The sequence below is a fragment of the Aedes albopictus genome, chromosome 3 (assembly GCF_035046485.1).
Source record: "Aedes albopictus strain Foshan chromosome 3, AalbF5, whole genome shotgun sequence".
In the NCBI taxonomy this organism is placed as follows: domain Eukaryota; kingdom Metazoa; phylum Arthropoda; class Insecta; order Diptera; family Culicidae; genus Aedes; species Aedes albopictus.
Genome location: NC_085138.1, coordinates 99,876,800 through 99,899,502, shown reverse-complemented (window position 1 = coordinate 99,899,502; position 22,703 = coordinate 99,876,800). Strand labels below are relative to the sequence as shown.

The following is a 22,703-nucleotide window of genomic DNA, read 5'->3' as shown; positions in this document are numbered from 1 at the left end:
TGAATGAGCTGAGCATGCAGTATTTTCGTGCAAGTGACACGCTATACACATGCAAAATAGTAATTGGCAAAAGAAGTTTTCAGGTAAAAACTGTGAAAGTGCTTGTAGGAGATAAAAACCCAAATTAATCCACCTAGTGGTGATAGTGCCTTTCTCGTCGAATATGTTCTCACGATCTTTCCGTCGACGTAAGTCAAAGTGTTCCTGAATCCTGATATTTTTTTAAGAAAAGCTAGCATCTTACCAAAGCCTTCATTGAATTGACTTAAAACTTATTGATGGCACATAGTCCGGCGTTATGTTTAACGTATAAGCGAGCTGAGTAATATCAGACTTCTCAGTTGACTGCTTGAGCACCTTTACCAACACTGGAGGCTGATCAATATCAAGACGATACTAACAAGCTAAGATATAACTTTTTACACAATCACAGATCACTTTGCGGTCTTCGACAAAGTTTTTTCTGCGCATTTTAGGCTATATTTTATTGACCGTTGAAAACAAGAATGATAGGTAGTAACTCAAGCAACACATATGTTATATAAAAGTTACGACAGCGCAAGTTTTAATTGTATAGAAGTTTATTTGACGTTATTCCAGCATAATGTTAGAATTACGTCAAATTGACGAGTTTGGTGGTCTTGTGGCTACCGCTTCTGATTCATATGCAGAAGGTCCTGGGTTCAATCTCTGGCTCGTCCCTTTCCTCCTACTTCGTATCTCTCTATCTACTGTCTCTCTCACTCTCTCTCTCCTACATATACATCTCATGTATATTCTTATGTTCGTAGCGATCGCTAGAACCAGAAACGGATTGAAAAAAAGCCGTTTCCCTTCCTTCCAACTTTCATCACAGCACAGTGTCAATCTATCATATAACGCCTACAAGTTATGCAACCAAGCGGACTGTGCCGCTTCACAGTAATCTTCAGCTATCGCTTTACGCCTGGCATCCTTGCACAAATGCATGATCCATGTGCCAAAAATAAACATTTCCCACCAACACACCAACATCCGCATGACCTTGTGCAGGCGCAGAGGATTCAACGGCCTGATGTGGGCAAGCGATTGCAATCATCACTTCCCTCACCTTCCCCATTGACCTGCAACCTGACGCAGCAGGCGCCATTGTGGCCTAAAAATACAAGACCACCAACGCTCACACACTGAAGATTCCTGTTAGTCCCAAGCAGCTATCTCCCAAGGTTCCTTGTATGAGTGTAGTTGATCTGGCGATGCTGGAGTAGCAACTGCGGCCGGTCAATCAACAAATCCTACAATCTAACCAAAAGCTAAAATATAGTTAGTTTATCGAATTAAAATTTTACCTAGGTGATTTGACAACAATCATTGTCGAATTAGCGTGGTTTTATGGTACCACACGCATGGGTTTGATTCAATTTCACATTTTACCGCTTTCGGTTCACATTTTACCACTTACCGATTGTCCCTGATGTGGTCAAAGACTAGTTTCATGCAAATTGTTAGTCAGTTTTCCTAAAAAGTCGTGAATTGATATACTGCATGCATGGGTGTGGTTCATTTGTGCATTTCGCGAGACACTCGAAACTGGTTCCGGATTCCGGCAATCGGTAGCGGAGCACTATCGGTTGTCCCAAATATGGCCGGAAACTTTTTATTTTTTGACAAATCGAGATTCCTAAAAATCCGCGATTTGATATGTTGCATGCATGGGTTAGGTTCACTTTTATATTTGGCCATGTCAAGCGGTTTTCTGCTTATCGGGTTTCGACTGTTTTGATATAGAACTTTGGGAGATGGCTTAGCAGTCTTGGAGGAAATTGAAAACTAGTTGTTTAAATCTTTCCCGACGTTTCGATCCGTTTGGGATCTTTTTCAAGGGTTCGGGAAAGATTGAAACAACTAGTTTTCAATTTCCTCCAAGACTGCTGAGCCATCTCCCAAAGTTCCATGTCAAGCGGGTCATCCAGAACCGGTTCCGGACACTACCGGTTCAGATATGTTTTGAGAATATTTTCCTGCTTCTGTTCATCAAAATAACAAAAATGCCACTATTTGATATGTCGCATGCATGGGTTTGGTTAATTTTTATACTTGGCCACTTCCGAAGGGACATCTGGAACCGGTTCCGGAGCACTACCGGTTCCGATATGGTTTTAAAATGCTTTCCTGTTCACTGTTCAACAGATTATCTGAAAAGCCGCGGTTTGATATGTCGCATGCATTATTTTGATTTAATTTTATATTTGGCCGCTTCCGGCGGACACCTGGAACCGGTTCCGAAACACAACCAGTTCAGATATGGTATGAGAATATTTTCCTTCTTACTGTTCATCAGGATATCAAAAAAGTCACTATTTGATATGTCGCATGCATGGGTTTGGTTAACTTTTATTCTTGGCCACCTCCGGCGGGACATCTGCAACCGGTTCCGGAACACTACCGGTTCCAATATGGTCTGAGAATGTTTTCCTGTTTACTGTTCATCAAGTTATCGAAAAAGCCGCAGTTTGATATGTCGCATGCATGGGTTTAGTCCACTTTTATGTTTGGCCACTTCCGGCTAGACACCCGGAACCGGTTCCGGGACACTACCGGTTCAGATATGGCCTAGACTATTTTTCTGCTTACTGTTCATCAAGTTATCGAAAATGCCATAGTTTGATGTGTCGCATGGATGGGTTTGTAGCGTTTTCATATCTGGGCCCTTCCTGGGGTACCGTTCCGGAACACCTAAATGGCCATATCTCCGGAACGGCTGGACCGATCCGAACCATTTTCAATAGGAAACAATGGGACCAGATTCCGCGTCGAATGAACCGTCGATCATTAAAATCGGTTGAGGTTTACTGCCAAAAAGTGATGTGAGTTTTTTTGTCCGCACACACACATACGCACACACATACACACATACACACACACACACATACACACACACAGACATCACCTCAATTCGTCGAGCTGAGTCGATTGGTATATGTGATTCGACCCTCCGAGCTTTCTATCAAAAAGTCGTTTTTGGAGTGAACATATAGCCTTTCCAGTACACTTAGTGTACGAGAAAGGCAAAAAGGAAGATTTCAAACAAATCGAACAATTTCATTTATTCTTATTATATCTCCTACTGTGCTCATAGAACAAGCTTAGAAGCAGGCTTTGTCCCTGTAGGGACGCTACGCTAAGAAAAAGAAGACGACAGAAAACATGTGTCTTCAGTACCAGACGCGCATTGAAGTTGAGAAGCTGTTTGAGGAGAATATATAACGAAGTCACACCCCGAAATTTCAAGAGCACAAATCTGAAGAATCAAATGACGGTATGTGCTGTAAAGTAGGTCGATTGGTGACCTGCTTGTGCTAGTCAAATACGAGACCTTAAAGACGTATACGCATCTATCATAGGATGCAAACACGTTATTGGAATCTTGATTGGAATTCAAAGGAACAGCATATAACTCGATTTCATACTCACTGTTCTAGTACTTTCACCACATTAACATCCATTAACACAAAACTGTCATCTGCTGGATTTCCCATTCACATGGGACTATTGTGCTTTTATGGGTAAAATAATAAACATAATATAAAAAATAGAGCGTCGCAAAGTCATGCTTGCAATGGAAAAACAGTGTTTTGTCATAAAAGTGGTCTTCGAAAAAAAAAATGAAAAAATATCATATTTTTTCGAAAAAAAAAATTGTTCTAGACCCGCCGATAGAACTTTCTTATTTAAGTCTCAAATGAAAGGGGGAACCCATAGCTTTCGTTTGGTGGGTGTCTTAGCGATACCGATTTTTGCCTTTCTCGTACACCAAGGTGTACCGAAAGGCTATATGTTCACTCCAAAAACGAAAATTTGATAGAGCCTCCGGAGGGGTCAAGTCTTATATACCAATCGACTCAGCTCGACGAATTGAGGTGATGTCTGTGTGTGTGTATGTGTGTGTGTGTGTGTGTGTATGTGTGTGTGTGTATGTGTGTGTACAAAAAAACTCACATCACTTTTTGGTAGTAAACCTCATCCGATTTCAATGACCGACGGTTCATTCGACGCGGAATATGGTCCCATTGTTTCCTATTGAAAATGGTTAGGATCGGTTCAGCCGTTCCGGAGATATGGCCATTTAGGTGTTCCGGAACGGTACCCCAGGAAGGGACCAGATATGAAAATGCATCAAACCTATGCATGCGACACATCAAACCACGGCATTTTCGATAACCTGATGAGTGGTAAGCATAAAAATTGTCTAAGACCATATCTGAACCGGTAGTGTTCCGGAACCGGTTCCGGGTGTCCCGCCGGAAGTGGCAAATATCAAAGTGAACCAAACCCATGCATGAGACACATCAAACCACGGCATTTTCGATAACCTGATGAGCGGTAATCAGGAAAATAGTCTCAGACCATATCTGAACCGGTAGTGTTCCCGAACCGGTTCTGGGCGTTCCGCTGTAAGTGACCAAATATACAATTGTATCAAACCCATGCATGCGACACATCAAACCACGGCATTTTAGATGACCTGATGGACATTGAGCAGGAAAATCATCTCAGACCATACCTGAACCGGTAGTGTTCCGGAACCGGTTCTAGTCGACCCGCTGGAAGTGGCCAAATATACAATTGAACCAAACCCATGCATGCGACACATCAAACCACGGCATTTTCGATAACCTGATGAGCGGTAAGCAGACAAATAGTCTCAGATCATATCTGAACCGGTAGTGTTCCGAAACCGGTTCTAGGCGTCCCGCTGGAAGTGGCCAAATATACAATTGAACCAAACCCATGCATGCGGCACATCAAACCACGGCATTTTCGATGACCTAATGGATAATGAGCAGGAAAATCATCTCAGACCATACCTGAACCGGTAGTGTTCCGGAACCGGTTCTAGGCGTCCCGCTGGAAGTGGCCAAATATACAATTGAACCAAACCCATACACGCGACACATCAAACCACGGCATTTTCGATGACCTGATGGACAATGAGCAGGAAAACCATCTCAGATCATATCTGAACCAGTAGTGTTCCGGAACCCGTTCCGCGGTTCCCGCTGAAGCGGTTAAATCTGAAAGAAAAACAAACCCGTACATGCGTCACATCAAATAACGGCTTTTTAGATTACCTAATGAACGGTCAGCAAGTGTTTCGGAATCGGTTTTGAGTGGCTGGAAGAGGCCAAATGTAAAAGTTAACCAAATCCAGGCATGTGACACATCAAATCGTGGCTTTTGCGATAACCTGATGAACAGTTAGCTAGAAAATAGCCTTACGTCACTGGTAGTGGCCCGGAATTCGTTCAGATAGTTTCGTCGAAATTGTCAAACCCTGCATGTGGCACCTTCAATTTGCAGCGTTTTTGGTTAACCGATGAGCAGTTAACAAGACAATAATGTTAGACCATATTTGGTTCAGCCGGTAGTTACCCGGAATCAGATCCGGGTAGTAAAATGTAAAATTTAACCAAACCCATGGATGCGGTACACCAAACCCATGGATGCGGTAAATCACGACCAGTCTTGTAAACCATAATTGAATTTTATTGGCTTTTCTCGGTGAACTTAATACTACTCAAAGAAGGAGGGAGTAACGAAAGTAATGAAAGAAACGGTGGATAGAATCGCAAGTGTGCGACGAGAGAAATTGAATAGAAGTTGAAAATTAACAGAGGGCCATAATTGAACAACACAATCACAACGACGACCCCTTTGCCTAACGTTCTCGTGTTGAACGGCTAGGTACTAGTAGTTTGATGATGACTACTAGCCCTAGACAGGCAAAAAGATCGTGGTTGTGATCTGTTAAATGTTGTTCGGCTTTGCTTTCGGTTCTATCGATCTGTGACACTTGTTCAGAGATTCATATCGAGCGAACGTTACTTATTTGATTTTCGCGCTTTCATCTCGTATGCTCCTATTGTGTCCAAATGATCTTATTCGAACCGAGTTTCATTCTTTCTTGCCAACTGGATTTTATTTTCTAGGTTTAATCACCGCATGACTTTATCATAATTGAATTTTATTGGCTTTTCTCGGTGAACTTAATACTACTCAAAGAAGGAGGGAGTAACGAAAGTAATGAAAGAAACGGTGGATAGAATCGCAAGTGTGCGACGAGAGAAATTGAATAGAAGTTGAAAATTAACAGAGGGCCATAATTGAACAACACAATCACAACGACGACCCCTTTGCCTAACGTTCTCGTGTTGAACGGCTAGGTTCAATTATGATAAAGTCATGCGGTGATTAAACCTAGAAAAAAAAAAAAAAAAAAAAAAAAAAAACAGTCTTGTAAACATTATACACTTTTTACTACCTTCATTTCGTTGCCGCAGTCGGATGTCAGTCGGCTTTGTTACATTCGTGCGCTATCGTTACCTCTTACCTACACACAACACGAGCAATAGAACGAAGACTGATCACGACTTATCGACGACCTGATGGAAAAATAGGGTCAGACCACATTAGATTCCCGGTAGTGTTGCGGGTTCAGCTGTGGCTTCGAAAGTGGTTAGAAGTAAAAGTGAAGCAAACCCATTCATGCGATATATCAAATCGCGGTGATTAGGTAAAGGTGAATAAATAGCAATAAAATATTCTCAGACCATAATTGGGACAACCGGTAGTGTCATGGTCCATGACTCATGGAATCAGATCCGGCTATCCCACCGGAAATTACTAAGTATAAAAATGAACCAAACCCATACATACGACACATCAGATCGCAGATTTTTTGATAATCTAATGAACGGTTAGCAAGAAAATAGCCTTAGATCACATTAGAGACTAGATGTTGAGTAGCAGAACCAACGTTCATGTGAAAAATTAAATCGTGGCTTTGTTTAATGGCCTGATAAACATTAGGTATGAACAACAGTGACGAATAGGTCGAAGTTCTCATAATATGAGAACAAAATATAGACAAAACTAAAGCGATCTCATCAAATCGTACCATTTCAGATTCCTAAGGTGTAAAGTAATAGCAGGATTGGTCAACGTTGAATGGAAAAATAAGAATTTGATCGCGTAAAAAGAAGATGGTGGCTGTTTTAAGGAATTTTGAGCTCCAAAACTATGTAAAATAAGTGTATTTGGTAAGGGAAATTTGTTTGGAGTCCACCAGAGTATCCAAAATAGCGGTCCAAAGTCCAAGATAATGGCCCAGTATTCAAGTTAGTGCCTATTTTATAGGATTTTTAATTCTTGCATTATGGGCATATTTTGTATGAAAATATGTCCAGAATTCAAAATTTGTAATCAGAAAACCCAAGCTGTGCGCTGTTTCACAAGGTCTGCAATATGACTATAGTTTGAATGGGGAAGAATGCCGGTTTTCGTCCAAAACTGGTAACCAGAAAATCATAAACGACATGCCAAAATTCAATACGGCGACTATTTTTATGTAATTTTAGGTGCAGAGTCCAAAAATGAATATCAGAACATCCAAGATGGTGTCTCAATGTTCAAGATGGCGGTTAGTTTAGTTGGGGTAGATATCCGGAGTCATAAAATGATGACCGGAAAATCTAAAATGACGTTTCAAAATTTTGCGGCTTCATGACACTTGTTTGGTATGAGTTTTGGATCGTTGTCTTATATTTTCTGAATATTGGATGTTATGCTAATAGAAAATGTATCCATATTGAGTAGATTTAACAAGCAGTTTTCATTTTGTATTTATGTCAATGTCATCAACATGTCGCTCGAGTTTTGTTGAAAGGATATTTTAAAGCACGTGAACCAACCATAGGCTCAGAACAATAATACTGTAAACCCCGGTAGTTAAATAAAGGCCAAAAGTATTCAGGCCAAATCTTAAGCTAAAGCGTTGCAAGCATAACAATACTGTAAACCCCGGTAGTCTAATACTCGTTTACGCCTGCGATACTAAACTTGACCCACAAATTCTGTCTGTTCTTGGTCTAGTTTAATTATGGCATGCGGAAGTATAACTACCGGGGTAACGAATAAAGCAACGATAAAACCGAAAAAGTGTAAGTATAGTTCTAACGGAAAAGATACATTTCTATTTTGGACGAGAAATGTTACATTCCATTGGAATTTCATTTTTGGAAATCGTGAATACTACTCAAAATTTGAATCAAAATTCCTTTACAAATGTACATTTTGTACAGATTTTAAACTCAAACATTAATTTCAACGCATTTCAAAATAGTGAAACAACAATCAATAATGGTCAATATCCCAACTATAATGATTAAAAATTTAAGAGATAAATAGACACATAAAGAGTCAATAAGGGTCACAAGGGACCACATTAACCAATAAGGGGATAAATAATCAGGGGAAAATAAGAAATACATTTTTATACAATACAAAAGGGATCACTAATTAGGGAAAATAAGAAATAGGTATTACCGCGCAAAAGTGACATTACATATACCTTGAGAGCTAGTGACCAGAGAAGACATCATCATTCGTAGCCGACATACCGCGGGATCGAAGGCAAGCAACATATCAGTCAATTACACAATCATATAAAAGAGCAGTCAACGGAAGGTAGAGGGTATTGGATATTCTTTGGAAGAACGAGACCATCACACACGAGAGGGTGTACATTTGGAAAGCGAGTCGAAACAATATACATCATTCAAAAATCATATCACCAAAAGACGTTTATTGAAGCCAAGTTATGTGCTTAAAGAGAATTAAGGAAGTTCTCAACCCAAATCATAGCGGAAATTTTTCGCACTGTAGGTCATTCGATCTATCATTTTTTTTGAAAGCATTCTACGATTAAAGACCAGAAACTGTTTCACGAACGCTTCAGAAACAACAAGTTTTTCAACAAAAAAAAAACAATATTTGCATCCGGAAAAAAATTCAATTTTTATAACCAACTGGGAGAAGTGAACGAGAGACGAGTAGGAAATACTCAGAAGAAGGCAACATCTGGAAAGTCGCAATGGATCAGCAAGAACGGAGTAACAGCAAAACTCATTTTTCGAGTAGATCGGAAGTACATCTTATCCGACTAAGGAACGATTGCCGCATTGATATCGCGACGAAGGAGTATAGACGAAGGAAGTCCATACCTAACACCCAACATAAAATACTCTATCTGACTGAACAAGTTTAAGTATGCGAACGTAATTAGGAGAACTGGGATAGAAAACTTGCGGAACGAGAGGATGACCGAAGGGGCGAAGGCGAAGGACAACATGCTCTCAAGCGTATTGTACAACATGATTTGTGGAAAGAAAATTGTTTCAAGGGGAAATTATACTAACTTTGTAGGAGGACTATTTCAATAATGTTAAAGTAAATTTTTCGGGAGAATGACGTCGAGGATAAAATACTACCAACAATGTTGAGAAGAATTGTCTCCATAGATAATCGTATTATAAGATTTTTATGAACTTTTCATTTTATAACCAATATCATTTTATAAATTCATGAATAATAATAACCAACGCTAACCGTTTGTATCTTGAATCTTCTATTCAATAAACAAACAGCTAATTTGCGAAGGGGATATTGAACCAACCATAGGCTCAGAACAATAATACTGTAAACCCCGGTAGTTAAATAAAGGCCAAAAGTATTCAGGCCAAATCTTAAGCTAAAGCGTTGCAAGCATAACAATACTGTAAACCCCGGTAGTCTAATACTCGCTTACGCCTGCGATACTAAACTTGACCCACAAATTCTGTCTGTTCTTGGTCTAGTTTAATTATGGCATGCGGAAGTATAACTACCGGGGTAACGAATAAAGCATGTGAGAGTACACACAAACTGGCATACAAATCCTATTAGACGTATCCAACCGGACGTCAGGTGAGAGAGTTGGGTTTTCTCTCACCTAAGTTGTACCATTATGTTGTACTAAAAATTAAGAGAGTGAGTGCCACAAGAGAAACTCCATGTAAGGTAGTAGAATTTAAGTTAGTCTAGAGGGGGGGAATGTAGGTTAAAATTTAAGTATATATATATAAGAAGAAATTTGAATAAAGTTGTTCAGTTGGTTTTGTATCTGATGGTTCAAATGGTTTTTTATCTGATGACAAACCAGTAGTGTTTAAGTGTACACACGAGAAAGGCACCATCACCACTAGGTGGATTAATTAGGGTTTTTTAAATTAATGTTGTTCACCAGACACACCGTGATGGGGTTTGAGGGGCGTTTTAAGACATTTTAGTGTCATTTCAGGGAGTTTCAGGGAATTTTAGCAAAATTTTAAGGACTTTCCTAAAGGTTTTGAGGGTGTTTGTTAGCATTTCAGGGGCGTTTCAATGGATTTTCAGGCGCGTTTGAGGGGGTTTCTAGAGTCTATTAAAGGCGTGCAAAGGGGTTTCAGAGGCATTTCAAATTGATTATGATGATTTCAAGGGCGATTCAATGAGATTACGGAGATCCAGTAGCATTTCAAGGTATTTCAGGCCAGGGTTGTATCAGGAAGTTTCATGAACACCATTAAATAAAAGGGGCTTTTCGAAACATATTGTGATGAAGTCTCTGGAAATCCTCTGAAACTTTCTGAAATGCCTCTGAAAAAAAAACCCACATGAACCGCACTCGAGACCCTCTGACACTCCTGAAAACGCCAGTGTAAATGCCTAAGATCCCCCTAAAATCCCCTCGGACCTCATGTAACGCACATGAGACGCTCCGAAACCCCCGAAAACTCCTTCGTAACGCTTCCGTAACGCCTCTAAATCCCGCTGAAAACACCCTCAGACCCCCGAAAACCCCCTTGAGATCTCCTTGTATCCCTTGTAACCCCTTGGGACCCCCTGAAACGCCCCTGTTCTCCTTTATAAACACCCTCTGGCCGTCGTTGCAATAGTTACCACCATTATTAAATTTTCTTATTCACAATATATCTTTTGGAGTAGCTTTCCCTCTTTTTATTCAGGGCATAAAAAGGTACATAAATTACAAATGCATAAAAATAACATGCATAAAAAGGGGTTTTGGTGTATTGCTTTCTGCTTGCCGGGTGCACGAGAAGAGAAACCTTTTTCTGGTGTCGTCTTAACCCGTGAAAACCAATGAGTAATTCTCGCTGAGACCGACCCACTATTTACACCTTGTCTTTAAAAATGCCTAAGGTGGCGATTTTTTGAAAGTCCTGACATTTGACCAAAATCAAGGGGTCCTCAAAAATTGTTGTGGCTCTAACTAACGAGGGGTCCATTAATTTGAGTAACCAAATGCATTTTCCTTACTTTTTTGGAAAGATTTTTCAGAAAATCGCCATCTTAAGCATATTTAAAGACAAGGTGTAAACAGTGGGCCGATCTCAGCGAGAACTACTCAATATTATTATCAATATTGTTGTCGTTACTTAAAAATGCTTATTTCAGGCGATCTCAGGGACGTTTCAGAGGTCTGATTTCTTAGGGTTTTAGGAGGATTTTATGGGACCTCAGGGGCTGGCCAAGTTCGCAGGGGTTGACGGTATTAAAGTGAAGGAGTTTCATTTTGATTATTGTAATGTAGTGTTCTTTAGTGAAACATATCACCTTTTTAACACTTTAATGCACCTCCAACGGTTCATCACGAACCGGCTGCTGCAGATGGAGTATGGCTGATCATATGCATCAGACATGCTCGATAAACATGGAGGATCCGCCAGGGCTCATTAGAGTCTATTCCCAAGCAATAGTTCCAAGTCGGTTGGATTTGAGAAGGTTTTGATGATCGTTACAAATCCCAATAAAACTATTATAGGATTTGTGACAGGTTTTGGAACCTTTTACAGCCAGCTGACTTCAAAATGTTGTTTGGGCTCTATTTCCCACGTTTCTCGGTTGATTTTGATTAGTAATTTATTAATGTCAAAGTCGCTTTTTCTAATTTTTGCAATGTTAGTTGGTCATATTTTCCTTAAATTAAGCAATAAAAATCGACCGAAGAATCAATAGTGGGAAGGAGATTTGCAGCACCATATTGTGCTGATAGATTCGAAGCTAACGTGCGAACACTTAAACGCATTGTTGACGTCAATGCGTTCGACGTGACATTTTGGACAAAAACTGACTGCTTTTTATTAACTGAACAACGTTACTTGTGTATGACTAGGTTGACATTTCTAGGCTACGCTTGAGAAAATGACATGGTTTATATAGGTAGGACCGATAGGACAATTGAACGAATTTGAATATTTTTCATAGTATTTGTAGCGGGATGAAAGTTGACATGAAATCTTTATTATTTTAAAATTTTATTGCAATCAACTGACCAACTTGGCGTATTTTTGTTTATCTCTTAGATGGTATTATGACGACAACAGAAAAAAATATCAGAAATTCAGTTACATGTTTCTGTGAATTTTGGACCGATGACAGTTTAAGGACACAAGAGATGAACACAGAGAAGTAGAAAACGATGAGCGAAATCAAGAAAACAATTTGAAAAAAAAAAACAAACATACGACACCTGATTTAACGAGAAGTAAAACATATAGAACCATACCACAAAATCAAACAAGAAGACAAACACAAACCGTGTGACCATAACACTACATAGGCAAATCCTGACTGACTGACCAATTGAAAACTTTCCCATCTTCTACCGTAACTTTCTGAGTCAGTTGCAACAGTGTCTTAATGGATATCATTTTCCGCGTACGGCTGGCAAACTGCTTCTGAAAAAATACGTACTCTTTTCTATCTTCGGGTCTAGTGTAGAGGTTTCAACTCTATTCAGGGTGCAGCTAGAAACCTAGCAAAAAAAAAAAGAATCTAGTAATTCAACCAAATGCCAACAAGATTACGAGGAATCCAGGATGAATTGGGCAGACAACTAATTCGAAGCAGTCTAACAATGGTGTGCCTGAACGTTAACCAAGCGTATCCTCTGGAGTTTACCCTTCCACTAACAACACCCAAATTCCCGTGACACCTAGGCCTGAGAGATCGTAGAGTTGTCTACATTTTTCATAGGTGTCCAAAACTAACCATCCTTTCCCATTCCTCAGCAGTCGCAAGGACGTGGCCAGGACAGTGCTCGACCATTGGAGGATTGCGTCAGTCTTGTCTAAGAGTCAGAGATTAGTCCCAAATCTTTGTGCTTTGGTTCGGACGGGAAGGAGGCAACCCTCATAACAGCGGTCTAGGACTGTACCACCTACGAATTTGTGCGACTCGCTTAATGCTAATGCTAATGCTAATTTTATGGGACCTCAGGGGCGGTTCAAAGCATCTCAGGGGGTTCCAGTAATGTTCCTAGGGGTCTCAGGCAGGTTTCATGTGGTTTCAGAGGAGTTTCAAGGGATCAAAGGGGGTTCCAGGTGATCTCAGGGGCGTTTCAGGGATGTTCCAGGGATCTCAGGGGGAATTTAAGGGGCTATTCAGGGATTTTCAGGAGTGATTCTAGAGGGTCTCAGGGTTCTCAGATGATGTCAGAGACGTTTCAGCAGGTTTAATATCTCAGCAGAATTTAAGACCGCTTCAGAGGGTTTTCAGGGTTTCAGGGGGTTACAGGCACAGCCCTGGAGCTTTATAAAACCTTCTGAAGGATTTCTTGTCGTTTAAGGGGTTTAACGGGTTTCAGATTCCCTGATACCCTGTATGTTTCAACAAGTTCCCCCCGTCTTCTTTAGCGCATTACCGTCAATTGCCGTTTGGGTTATCCACAAATTTTGACAGTTTGCCTAATGTTTCATTTTTGCCTTCACTTCTTTTTTCACAATTTGTTGATCACCATAACATGCTACGATGCAGTTCCACACTACGTTTTCGTTACGATCCTCTCTGAAGCCACCAACTTGTTACGCCCCTTGCGAAGTTATAGGAATCGAGATGAGTCAACCAAACGGAACACGGGAATAGCTACGATCATAGCGGATCAAGGTGACTTGTGATCGACTCAGCATTCTTAATTCGCGCTAGTTGCCTACTCTAAAGGCCTATACTAGGAATCGTAGCAAATAGTCCACAACCAGTACTCATTTGACTTACCAGACAGATTACCTAGCATCAAAATCTACCCGCTGGTATGCCTACTGCTAGTATTCCGTACTGGACACCAAGGAAGCTTTCGATCTTGACTAACTAACGGCAGTCTTTAGAATAAGGGCGACGCACTGACCAGTGACGGTGTAATTGTCGTTCAATTATTAGTAATTGATGTCGGTATTAGACATTTGCGCTTATTATATGGTTTTTTGGCGTGTATCTTTTTTTTTCTACTGCATTGGCATTTAAACACTTCTTCAATTCCCTTAACTACCCCTTAAATGCCCCTACATCTTCTTAACACTAGTTGAAGTGACCTTAGACGTCCTAAAAAATTCTTAGTACTCTCTGAAGTCCACTTGAATGTTCTCTTTCTGATATCCTGAAGGCCCTTGAATGCCTCTAAAACATCTTAAAGCGCTCTTAGACGTCCAGGATCCAGTGGCGTAGCTTGAAATTTGGGGGCCTGGTGCAGAACCAAATTTGTAGGCTCCATGAAAATTACAGATGTACATATTTTACAACGATGAATCTATACATTTAACTATCGAGTGATCGCGCTATAGTATTTTGTACAACACATTTGAAAAATCTCGCTTTTTTGTATTAAGCATTAGGGTGCTGCTGGCAAAGGTGGACAACTGACTGACGGAAGGTTAAACATTATTTTCTGTATTGCTTTATGAATTTCTTCGGTGATTTGAGCAATGATACATCCCGGAGCTCCATCAATGAGCATAAGTTTTTTTTTCTTCTAAGAATTATGTTGAAAAAAACTTTAATAATGCATTTAGGAATTTATCAAGCGATCCTTAAGATTTTTTTAAACCATTCAAACATCCTTCAAATATTCCTTCACTGTTTTTTTTACGGAAGGCAATTATTTCTCCAAAGATTTTTCAAGGATTTCTCAATTATTCCCTCACATAACTCTTTCAGAGATTTATCCAAGGATTTATATCAGCATTTTCTCAAGCATTCATCAATCATCTTGGCGTTCATTTGAAGATTACTTAAGAAAATTTCCCATGAATTCCTTCAGAAATTCCTCTAAAGATACCTTTAAGAATTACTGCAACGATTTCTTCGAAACATTTCTGCGAGGATTCTTCAGGAAATTATCTGAGGTTATATCAAGGAATTCATCCTAGAATTCCTCCAGGAAATTTCCAAAGATTCCAATGCATAATAGTTTGAGAATTCCTACAAGGATGCCTACAGAAGTTCCCTTAATAAAATCAATAGAATTCTTTCGAAAATTCCTTCTGGAATTCCTCCAAAGAATTCTTTAACATCCATCTTTTGTAAGAGTTTCCCCAAGGATTACTTCAGGAATTTTTGCTAGCATTCCCCTAGAAACTCTTCCTAAAATTTCTATTGTGATTTTTGATGCGACTCCTTCAAAATTCTTTCCAGAAACTGTTTGGAAGTTTCCATCGAGCGTCTATGTCTAGAATTTCTCCAGGATTTAATAATGATTCCTCCAAAAACCGTCACCGTACCCATTGTAATCTAATGATCTCAAATTTATACTATTCGAAAAGAAAGCGATACTGCACGATTGATTCCGCAATTTTTATTATCAAGTGAACACACTTCTGTCAAATATGCAAAAATAAGAAACAGAACATAAAACGTAATTTTGTTTTGAGAAGGATGAAAATGGGATCATGAATGCTTCAAAAATCAAATAATTTCTTCAGAAGTCAGACTTAGGATTCCTTCAGGAATTACTCCTAAGGCTATCATGCCACTTTCTTCAGGCATTTTTTAATGCCTAGAAACGTTCTTTAAGTGATTATTGCAAGGCTAAGATTTCATTGGTAATTCTTTAGAAATTGCTTCAAGAATTACTGCAGGAATTTTTCCAAAGATTTCTTAAGTATTCCTTGGAAATAATCTCTTGAATATAATCCAAAAATGCCTTCAGAATTTCTTCATGGATTTTGAGATTGCTGCAAAAGCCTCATCGATCGGATAGAGCATTCCTTGTTAAATTTATTTAATAATTCTCTAATAATTCTACTTAGGATTACCATTTCTCCAGGGAATCGCTTAATGAATTCTACCAAACTTTTGTTTAAAATTCTAAAGAAATTCCTTTAAAGGTGCTTTTATAACTTCCTGTCAAACTTCTTTCAGAATTTTGTCCACGGATTTCTAAGGTCTTTCATCCAATGAATCCTCTTGCAATTCTTCAAGTAGTCCATCAGAAATTTGATAAATGATTTTCCCGGGTATTTTTCGAAGAATTTTGAACAAGAAATGATTCGGGAATTCTTTCATATAAGGATTTCTTTATGTATTACTATAATTATTCCTGCAAGATTTTTTCGAAGATTCTTACACAAATTCCTCCAAGAAATTCTATAGGAATTCCAACAGAGTATCCTTTGAGCTGTTTTACTACAAATGCTTTAGAAATTCCTCCAATTAGCCTTTCAGAGGTTCAGGAGCTCCCCTAATGAAATTTAAAAAATCAAATTAAAAAAAAAAAAGAATTCCATAAAGAATTTTCACAGAAAACCCTCCAAGAAATGCTACTGAAACTCCTTCAGTGAATCTTTTAGATATTCAACCAAGGGTTCCATCAGGACTTTTTCTATTGATACCTTCAAAGATTTTTTAAGCGATAACATCAATTTCACCCGGGTTTGCTTCACAAAACTTTTAATACATTTTTCTAACGGTTTTATCAAGACTGTTTTTCCAAGAGATGATTTCCAAGAACTCTTTCTTGGATATCTTTTACGATTAATCTAGAAATTCGGGTACTCTTCCGAGCGTTATTGAAGGAATTTCTTCAGTAATATTCTTAAAAATTCCATAGAGTTCCTTAAAAATTTCCACAAATGATTCCTTGGGGACTGCCCCACACCCCTTCAGCAATTTCCAAGAGGAATTCCTTCAAGGTTATTTTATATTATTTTAAGCGTTCTTTTTGCATTGCCTCCAATGGTTTTTCTACGAGCCCTTTCGTGGATTTATTAGAAATTTGTTCAAGCATTTCTTTAGATTTGAGTGAAATTCTCGTAGGGATAAAATCTGAAAAAATAAATTTAAAAAATTAAAAAAAAAATCTTTGGTTACCCTTGCAGGGATTTCTTCACAAATTCCTCTAATACTTGCAGTAGGAAATCGCCCAAAGATTCTTCAGGCGATTTTTTCAAGTCCTTTTTCACAAATTGTTTCTGGAATTTAAGAAATTTCAGTTGGGATTTTTTTCTCCAAAGATATTTTCAAGTTACGTTACAAAAATTCCCTCAGGGAATACTCAAATTTTCCTACAGAATTCCACCAAGAAAAACTATAGGAATTCTTTTGAAGATTGATTTTTTTTATTAGCACCAATGAATTTGAGAGGAATTCTTTGGGGTTTCCGCCATTAAATCCTTTGAGAAATAATCCAGGCATTTCTTAATAATCTCTTTCAAAAATCCCTTAGCTTTAATTTTTCTTTTCGGAAAATCCTTTACGTAATTCCTCATGGTACGTCTAGCCTAACGTGTAAAAAAGCCTACGTGCATTTTGTAAAAGAAAAAACTTATTTTGATCACGCAACCCTATCATGAAGATAACAAATAACGGTATTTGTTGAAAGTAGATGCAGTTAGTTGATCAAGATAAGACCTACCGCAACCAACACATGTTTGTTTACTGAAACGCTCTTGGGTCCTGTTCATATATTATGCTGAAATAAATAAGTTTTTTTTGTAGTCATCCTTGAAGATTATTATCAAAGAAATCCCCAAAATCAACCTAATTAATCTTCCCTAATGCATCTTAGAATTTTTAAGTTTGACGTAACATTGATCGCTGAAATTTTTGGAATGCACTTTTCTTTCATTCCTGAGTAATGGCCAATTTTGTGTAAAATTACCATATAATATAGGCTTAAATGGCCATTTTTTTCAGAAAATTGGCCATAACTCAGAAAAGAAAAAAAAAATGCATTCCAAAATTTTCACCCACTGCCAGGGTCTACCTCAAATGCTACTGAAACCCTCTGAAACCTCCATAAAACCCGCTCCCCTAAAGTGTTTTTTAGCTAACCGTAAATCTTTGCCGATGACACCATCAGTCTATAAGAGCGAATGATGCAACCGCCTTTGCGTACGTGCACAATCTTGAGAACTGCTGTAGTGCAGTAACGTGGAACGGCATGATTAGTTCTTTGAAAATATATTTCATTTCCAGCCTCGATATAACGTACGTAAAGCGTAAAACCTAAAATCCAAATTGTATGTCCAATTGAAAAGTATCTATAGACCTATACACTAAGGATGCCGTTTTATTTTTTTCTGCATTAGTTCATGCAGACTGTAGAATGACCCACTGGCATTTTCGCTGCCAAATCCCCGACTGTAACTAGTTTGTTCCTAGAACACTTAAAACCCAACCAAGCGATGATGAAACTCTCAAAACATGTTTGTATTCAGCACACGGATAGATTTGCTCGTATGTACCGATAAACCATCGAATGGCCATTGGCCAGTTGGTTATAAATACTATCTATCTGGTGGAGAAGTGGATGCATGTTGTTGGTTGTTAGGTCATTTTAATACTCACCGCCTCGTTGGAGCATATCGACGGATTGTTGCTGACGGGGGTGTGCAGGCCGGCGAACAGCGGCGGCGGAGGGAATCGTTCCGTGAGGGATGCTGCGCCGGAGGTGGGTGGCAGTGGGGGCAGCATCATCCCCGAGGCTGGATGCTGTTGGCCAGTGTGCGAAATCGGAATACCGGCCCGGGTGTTGGTATAAACCACTTTTGTTGAATGTACTGATGGATGGTGTGCCAAATCAATCTAGAATTTGTATTGTATTTTATTGAGTTGCGTTCGGGGTCGGGGCGGGAACGAGGGTGGTTCGGTTGGGATCCGCGCATCGATTTGTTGTTCGGTTGCGTGCCACCGGATCCGAGGTAGTTTGTTTTTAGTGTTCCCCATAAAAGCGTCATCGTTTTGGGGTTAGCAGCGCAGTGGTGAAAAAGAGAAACAGATGGAAATAAATATTTTATTAGAAAATCTACACTGCGGGCGATGTACACTGTTAATGGAAACTAAAATACTAAATCAAACATCAATTTAGTAGAGTTCGTTTTCTGTTAGAAAAAGTGGTTTAGGCAGTTTTAAGCTGCATACCGGTGTATCGAAAGAATAACGTTTTCGAAAGCTTTTCTGTTCTTTTCAAACAACCAGACATCTCAAACCAGCTTTTCTGAATATTAACAATTTTGTCCAAAAATTCAGCCCCCAGGACACACTGTGCGACGAGCACTGCATCTGCTCCCACCGGAGCGTAACAAACCTTTTCGGAAATTTACCAATCAAATAAAATTCAAATGAAATCCCACACAAGGGCTCGACGAAAATGGACCACAGATGCCAGAGACCAGGGCATCGATGAACAACAACAATTTGCTCCGATTGCAATCATCAATAATAAATGTGAAGTAATCTCCTCAGGTTTGGGCATCTCCGGAGCGAAACTACGACACTGGGGTAAAAAAGGCTTCTCTCGCCAGGACGGTACTGCGTTACACATACCACCCCGAAATGGCCCTTTGTTGCCAAGTTCAAGTGCCGGGTACCATTTATCATCCCGAAAGGATGCTCAAAATTTAAAAACCCCAATCGATGGAAACCACTCTTTTTATTCATGCAGCATGTTAACAAAAGGCTTTGTCCGGTGCGGTGTGGGAGTGGATGAGTGGGGTCCATTGATTATTGATGATTTTCCGGAAGAGTCTGTGTTTTGTTAGGGTTTGGGAAATGAGTCTGTTCGGGTACCGACACGGTGTTTAGACCGATGCGATGGAAGTAAGTTGAGTCATGAAATCTCCAGTAATTTGACTGAAGATGATTTCCAACCAAAATTGATCTCAAGTAGAGCTATTGAAAATTACGCATTAGGTATAGTTTTAATTGAGCAAAATACTCGTTGAGTTAGCATCTACAGGTTCACTAGAATTCCTGGAAAATATAACTATGAACTTAATTGAGAAGGGTTTATACTTGGAGGTACGAAGAGAATGAAAAGCTATTTATTTACCCTTATTTAATTTTGGCACTTCCATTTATATAAAACTTTTCAAACTATAATCATCATCTTCTTCTTCTTACTGACGCAACGTCCAAACTTCAAGGATACTCTATCAGCTACAACTTTGCCGAAGACTGCATTTAAATCGCTTGCCTCATTTTTGTGGAGCAAAAACGATTTTTTGAACCACGCTATTGAACGTATAAGTACATTTTAGCGAAACTCAATATGTGAATGCGATGATTTTTGTTAGTAAAGGAATCTTTAGTAAAATCCCTGTTGAAATCTTGGGAAGTATTTTTGAATGAATATTTAAAGGAATATTCGAAGAAATCCTTCGAAAGTTGCTGAAGGAATCCCAGGAGGAACTTGTTGGGAACTTCCTAGAGGAAATTCTTCGTAAATTCCTGGAGAAATAATTTATTAATCATTTTTGAAAGTATACTTGAAAAAATCTGTGGACAAAATTCTTAAAAAAAACGGTATACCTGGAGAAACGCAAAGATAACCTTGTGCATAGATCCCAGAAAAAAAAAAACTCTTTAGATATTTGTAAAGCAGGGCTGCCCAACGTACGGCCCGCGAGGACATTTTGTGCAGCCCGCGGCACGATTAGACAAAAATTAAAGAAATTATCCCGAGATATTATTATTCTGAAAATTTTCCTTTTTCAATGGAACTGTATTTTAATAATTTTAAAAAATAAAATGACTTTGTAGAGTATATTTTGTAAAATTTTTAAAAGATTTCAAAATAGGCAAGCATTTGGTTTGAGTGTCCTACAGAATTGAAGTAAAAGATTCCTAACAATAAAATAATGTGTAATGTGAAAATTCGCTTGATAAGACTGTAAAACAAAATAGAAAGATTACGCCATAAACTTAATTTAGGAAAAACATGAAAAATTTATTTACAGTTTTTGAATCTTTCAGAGATTTTTTTGTGCTATTCAATAGCTCTGTCTGGTACTACATTGAAACATGTTATTGAAACTTCTTTAATACTTTGTCAAGCTCCAATTATCTGCAAGAAATCAAAAAAACCTTTCAAATTGCATTAGAAACATTAAACTGCAAAAAAGTTATTTTCTATTATCTAGCCATGCTCAGAAAAGATAAAAAATAATGTATTATTAACGAATTTTTATTTCTGGCCCGTCGACTGGTATGCAGTTTCACCAGTGGCCCGCGGCCGAAAAAGGTTGGGCAGGCCTGTTGTAAAAAATTTTCTTTATTCTAAGAAATATTGTTCTCTACATTTCTTGAAGAATCCGTGGAGAAATTGTTGGAGCTACCTTTAGAGGAGATACGGTAGAAACACTAGACTTTGTCCCCCGAAATTCTGCTCTAACCTTCACCACTTCATAAATAATAAATGGCATTTGATTTATTGCCCGTTGTGAAGATTTATAGATTCCGACGCAAATAAATGATTAGGCTCATTTTCAGCGTAGGTACGTTATAAACGTTTATTTACAATGCAAAACTATCACCAAATGTGTACCTAACAACACAGCGTAAAGTATTCACCAGAACGCGGTCTGGTTTTATATCTGTGGGCCCACGCAAGAAAAATCCACGCAACTAATTTTCGCGCAGGAGTCTAAACAGTAGGTTGTCCCAAAATTGCACATGGTCAAAAAGCTTGGGGGCTCATTCTGCAAATGATAGCTTAGGGTGTTAGAATCAAACTTTTGTATGACGGCAACTTTCAGAAATGACGTTTAGAGGTCGCCCCGGCGAGATTTTTGAAAAATGGCCATTTTTCATAAAAAATTTCATACAAACATTTTTTACCGTACAAAAATTGGCAATACCCAATATTTTTATATTTTTTACAGCTTGATATGGATCCAAACTTCTTGAGAAAAATAATTAACGACATGTTTTGCAGGTAACTTTTTGATACTGAATTTTTGTATTTACTAAAATTTGTCATTTTTTTATATACTGTGCCTTTTACCCATCATAAAAAGTATCTGAATTTAATGCTAATTTAAAACAATTTCCATAAAAAGATCGGAAATTTTATGAGGAAAAACTTTGCCGAAGACACAATTTGCTATTTGGAGAAATATGAATTTTTAGATATTTTTCTAAAAATGTCACATAAGAACTTCCCAAAACACATACAAAGTAAAAAATCACGTATGCTCAACAAGTTTTTGTCCTGATTGTGTTATGGAATTATGGTGACTTCATTGATTGATTTTGATTTTTTGCTATTCATTCCCTCCATATAGAAATTAACTAGCAAAGATTTTAAAAAAGCTAGCTCTATTGACAAGCTTCGTAGTGCCTATTGATTTTTTAAAGATATTCTCCTCAAAATGTTAAATATATTTTTGCGTTCATCTTACTTTCCTGTCGATATTCTCAATTATTTTTCTACACGAAGACGTATGAGTCCTGGACCAGTGAAACAGCCCAGGAAACAGTGGCAAAGTGAATAAAGGCGAATACGTTGCTCCATACCAAATTCAAATCGCGATTACGAACATCTTACGTAAGAATACCAATATGTATACCAATCCAAGACATTCTAAAAAACAGAGCATGTCTTTTTTGACATTTACTGATTAGAACTATCTTATTGTGGATTTACCGGCTACTTGTATTCTGCCGGTTACTTAAGTAGCCGTTACAAAGTAGCCGTTTTCATATAAAAATCAACTTGATTGTCAAAAAATGAATGTCGCTGAGTAGCTAGTGGCAACGAGGAATAGCGCATACAATATAAATGTTTAAAATGA

At 38.5% G+C, this 22,703-nt stretch overlaps 1 protein-coding gene across 1 annotated transcript in view; it reads right to left on the bottom strand.

The window, feature by feature from the left end:
* The window catches only part of LOC109410900 (uncharacterized), a 325,034-nt gene that overhangs the window by 11,246 nt on the left and 291,085 nt on the right, over positions 1 to 22,703 (bottom strand). The window contains exon 13 of the mRNA XM_062857398.1: positions 18,478 to 18,714. Coding sequence (XP_062713382.1) covers positions 18,478 to 18,714 — 237 coding nt within the window. The remainder of the gene's footprint in view (positions 1 to 18,477; positions 18,715 to 22,703) is intronic.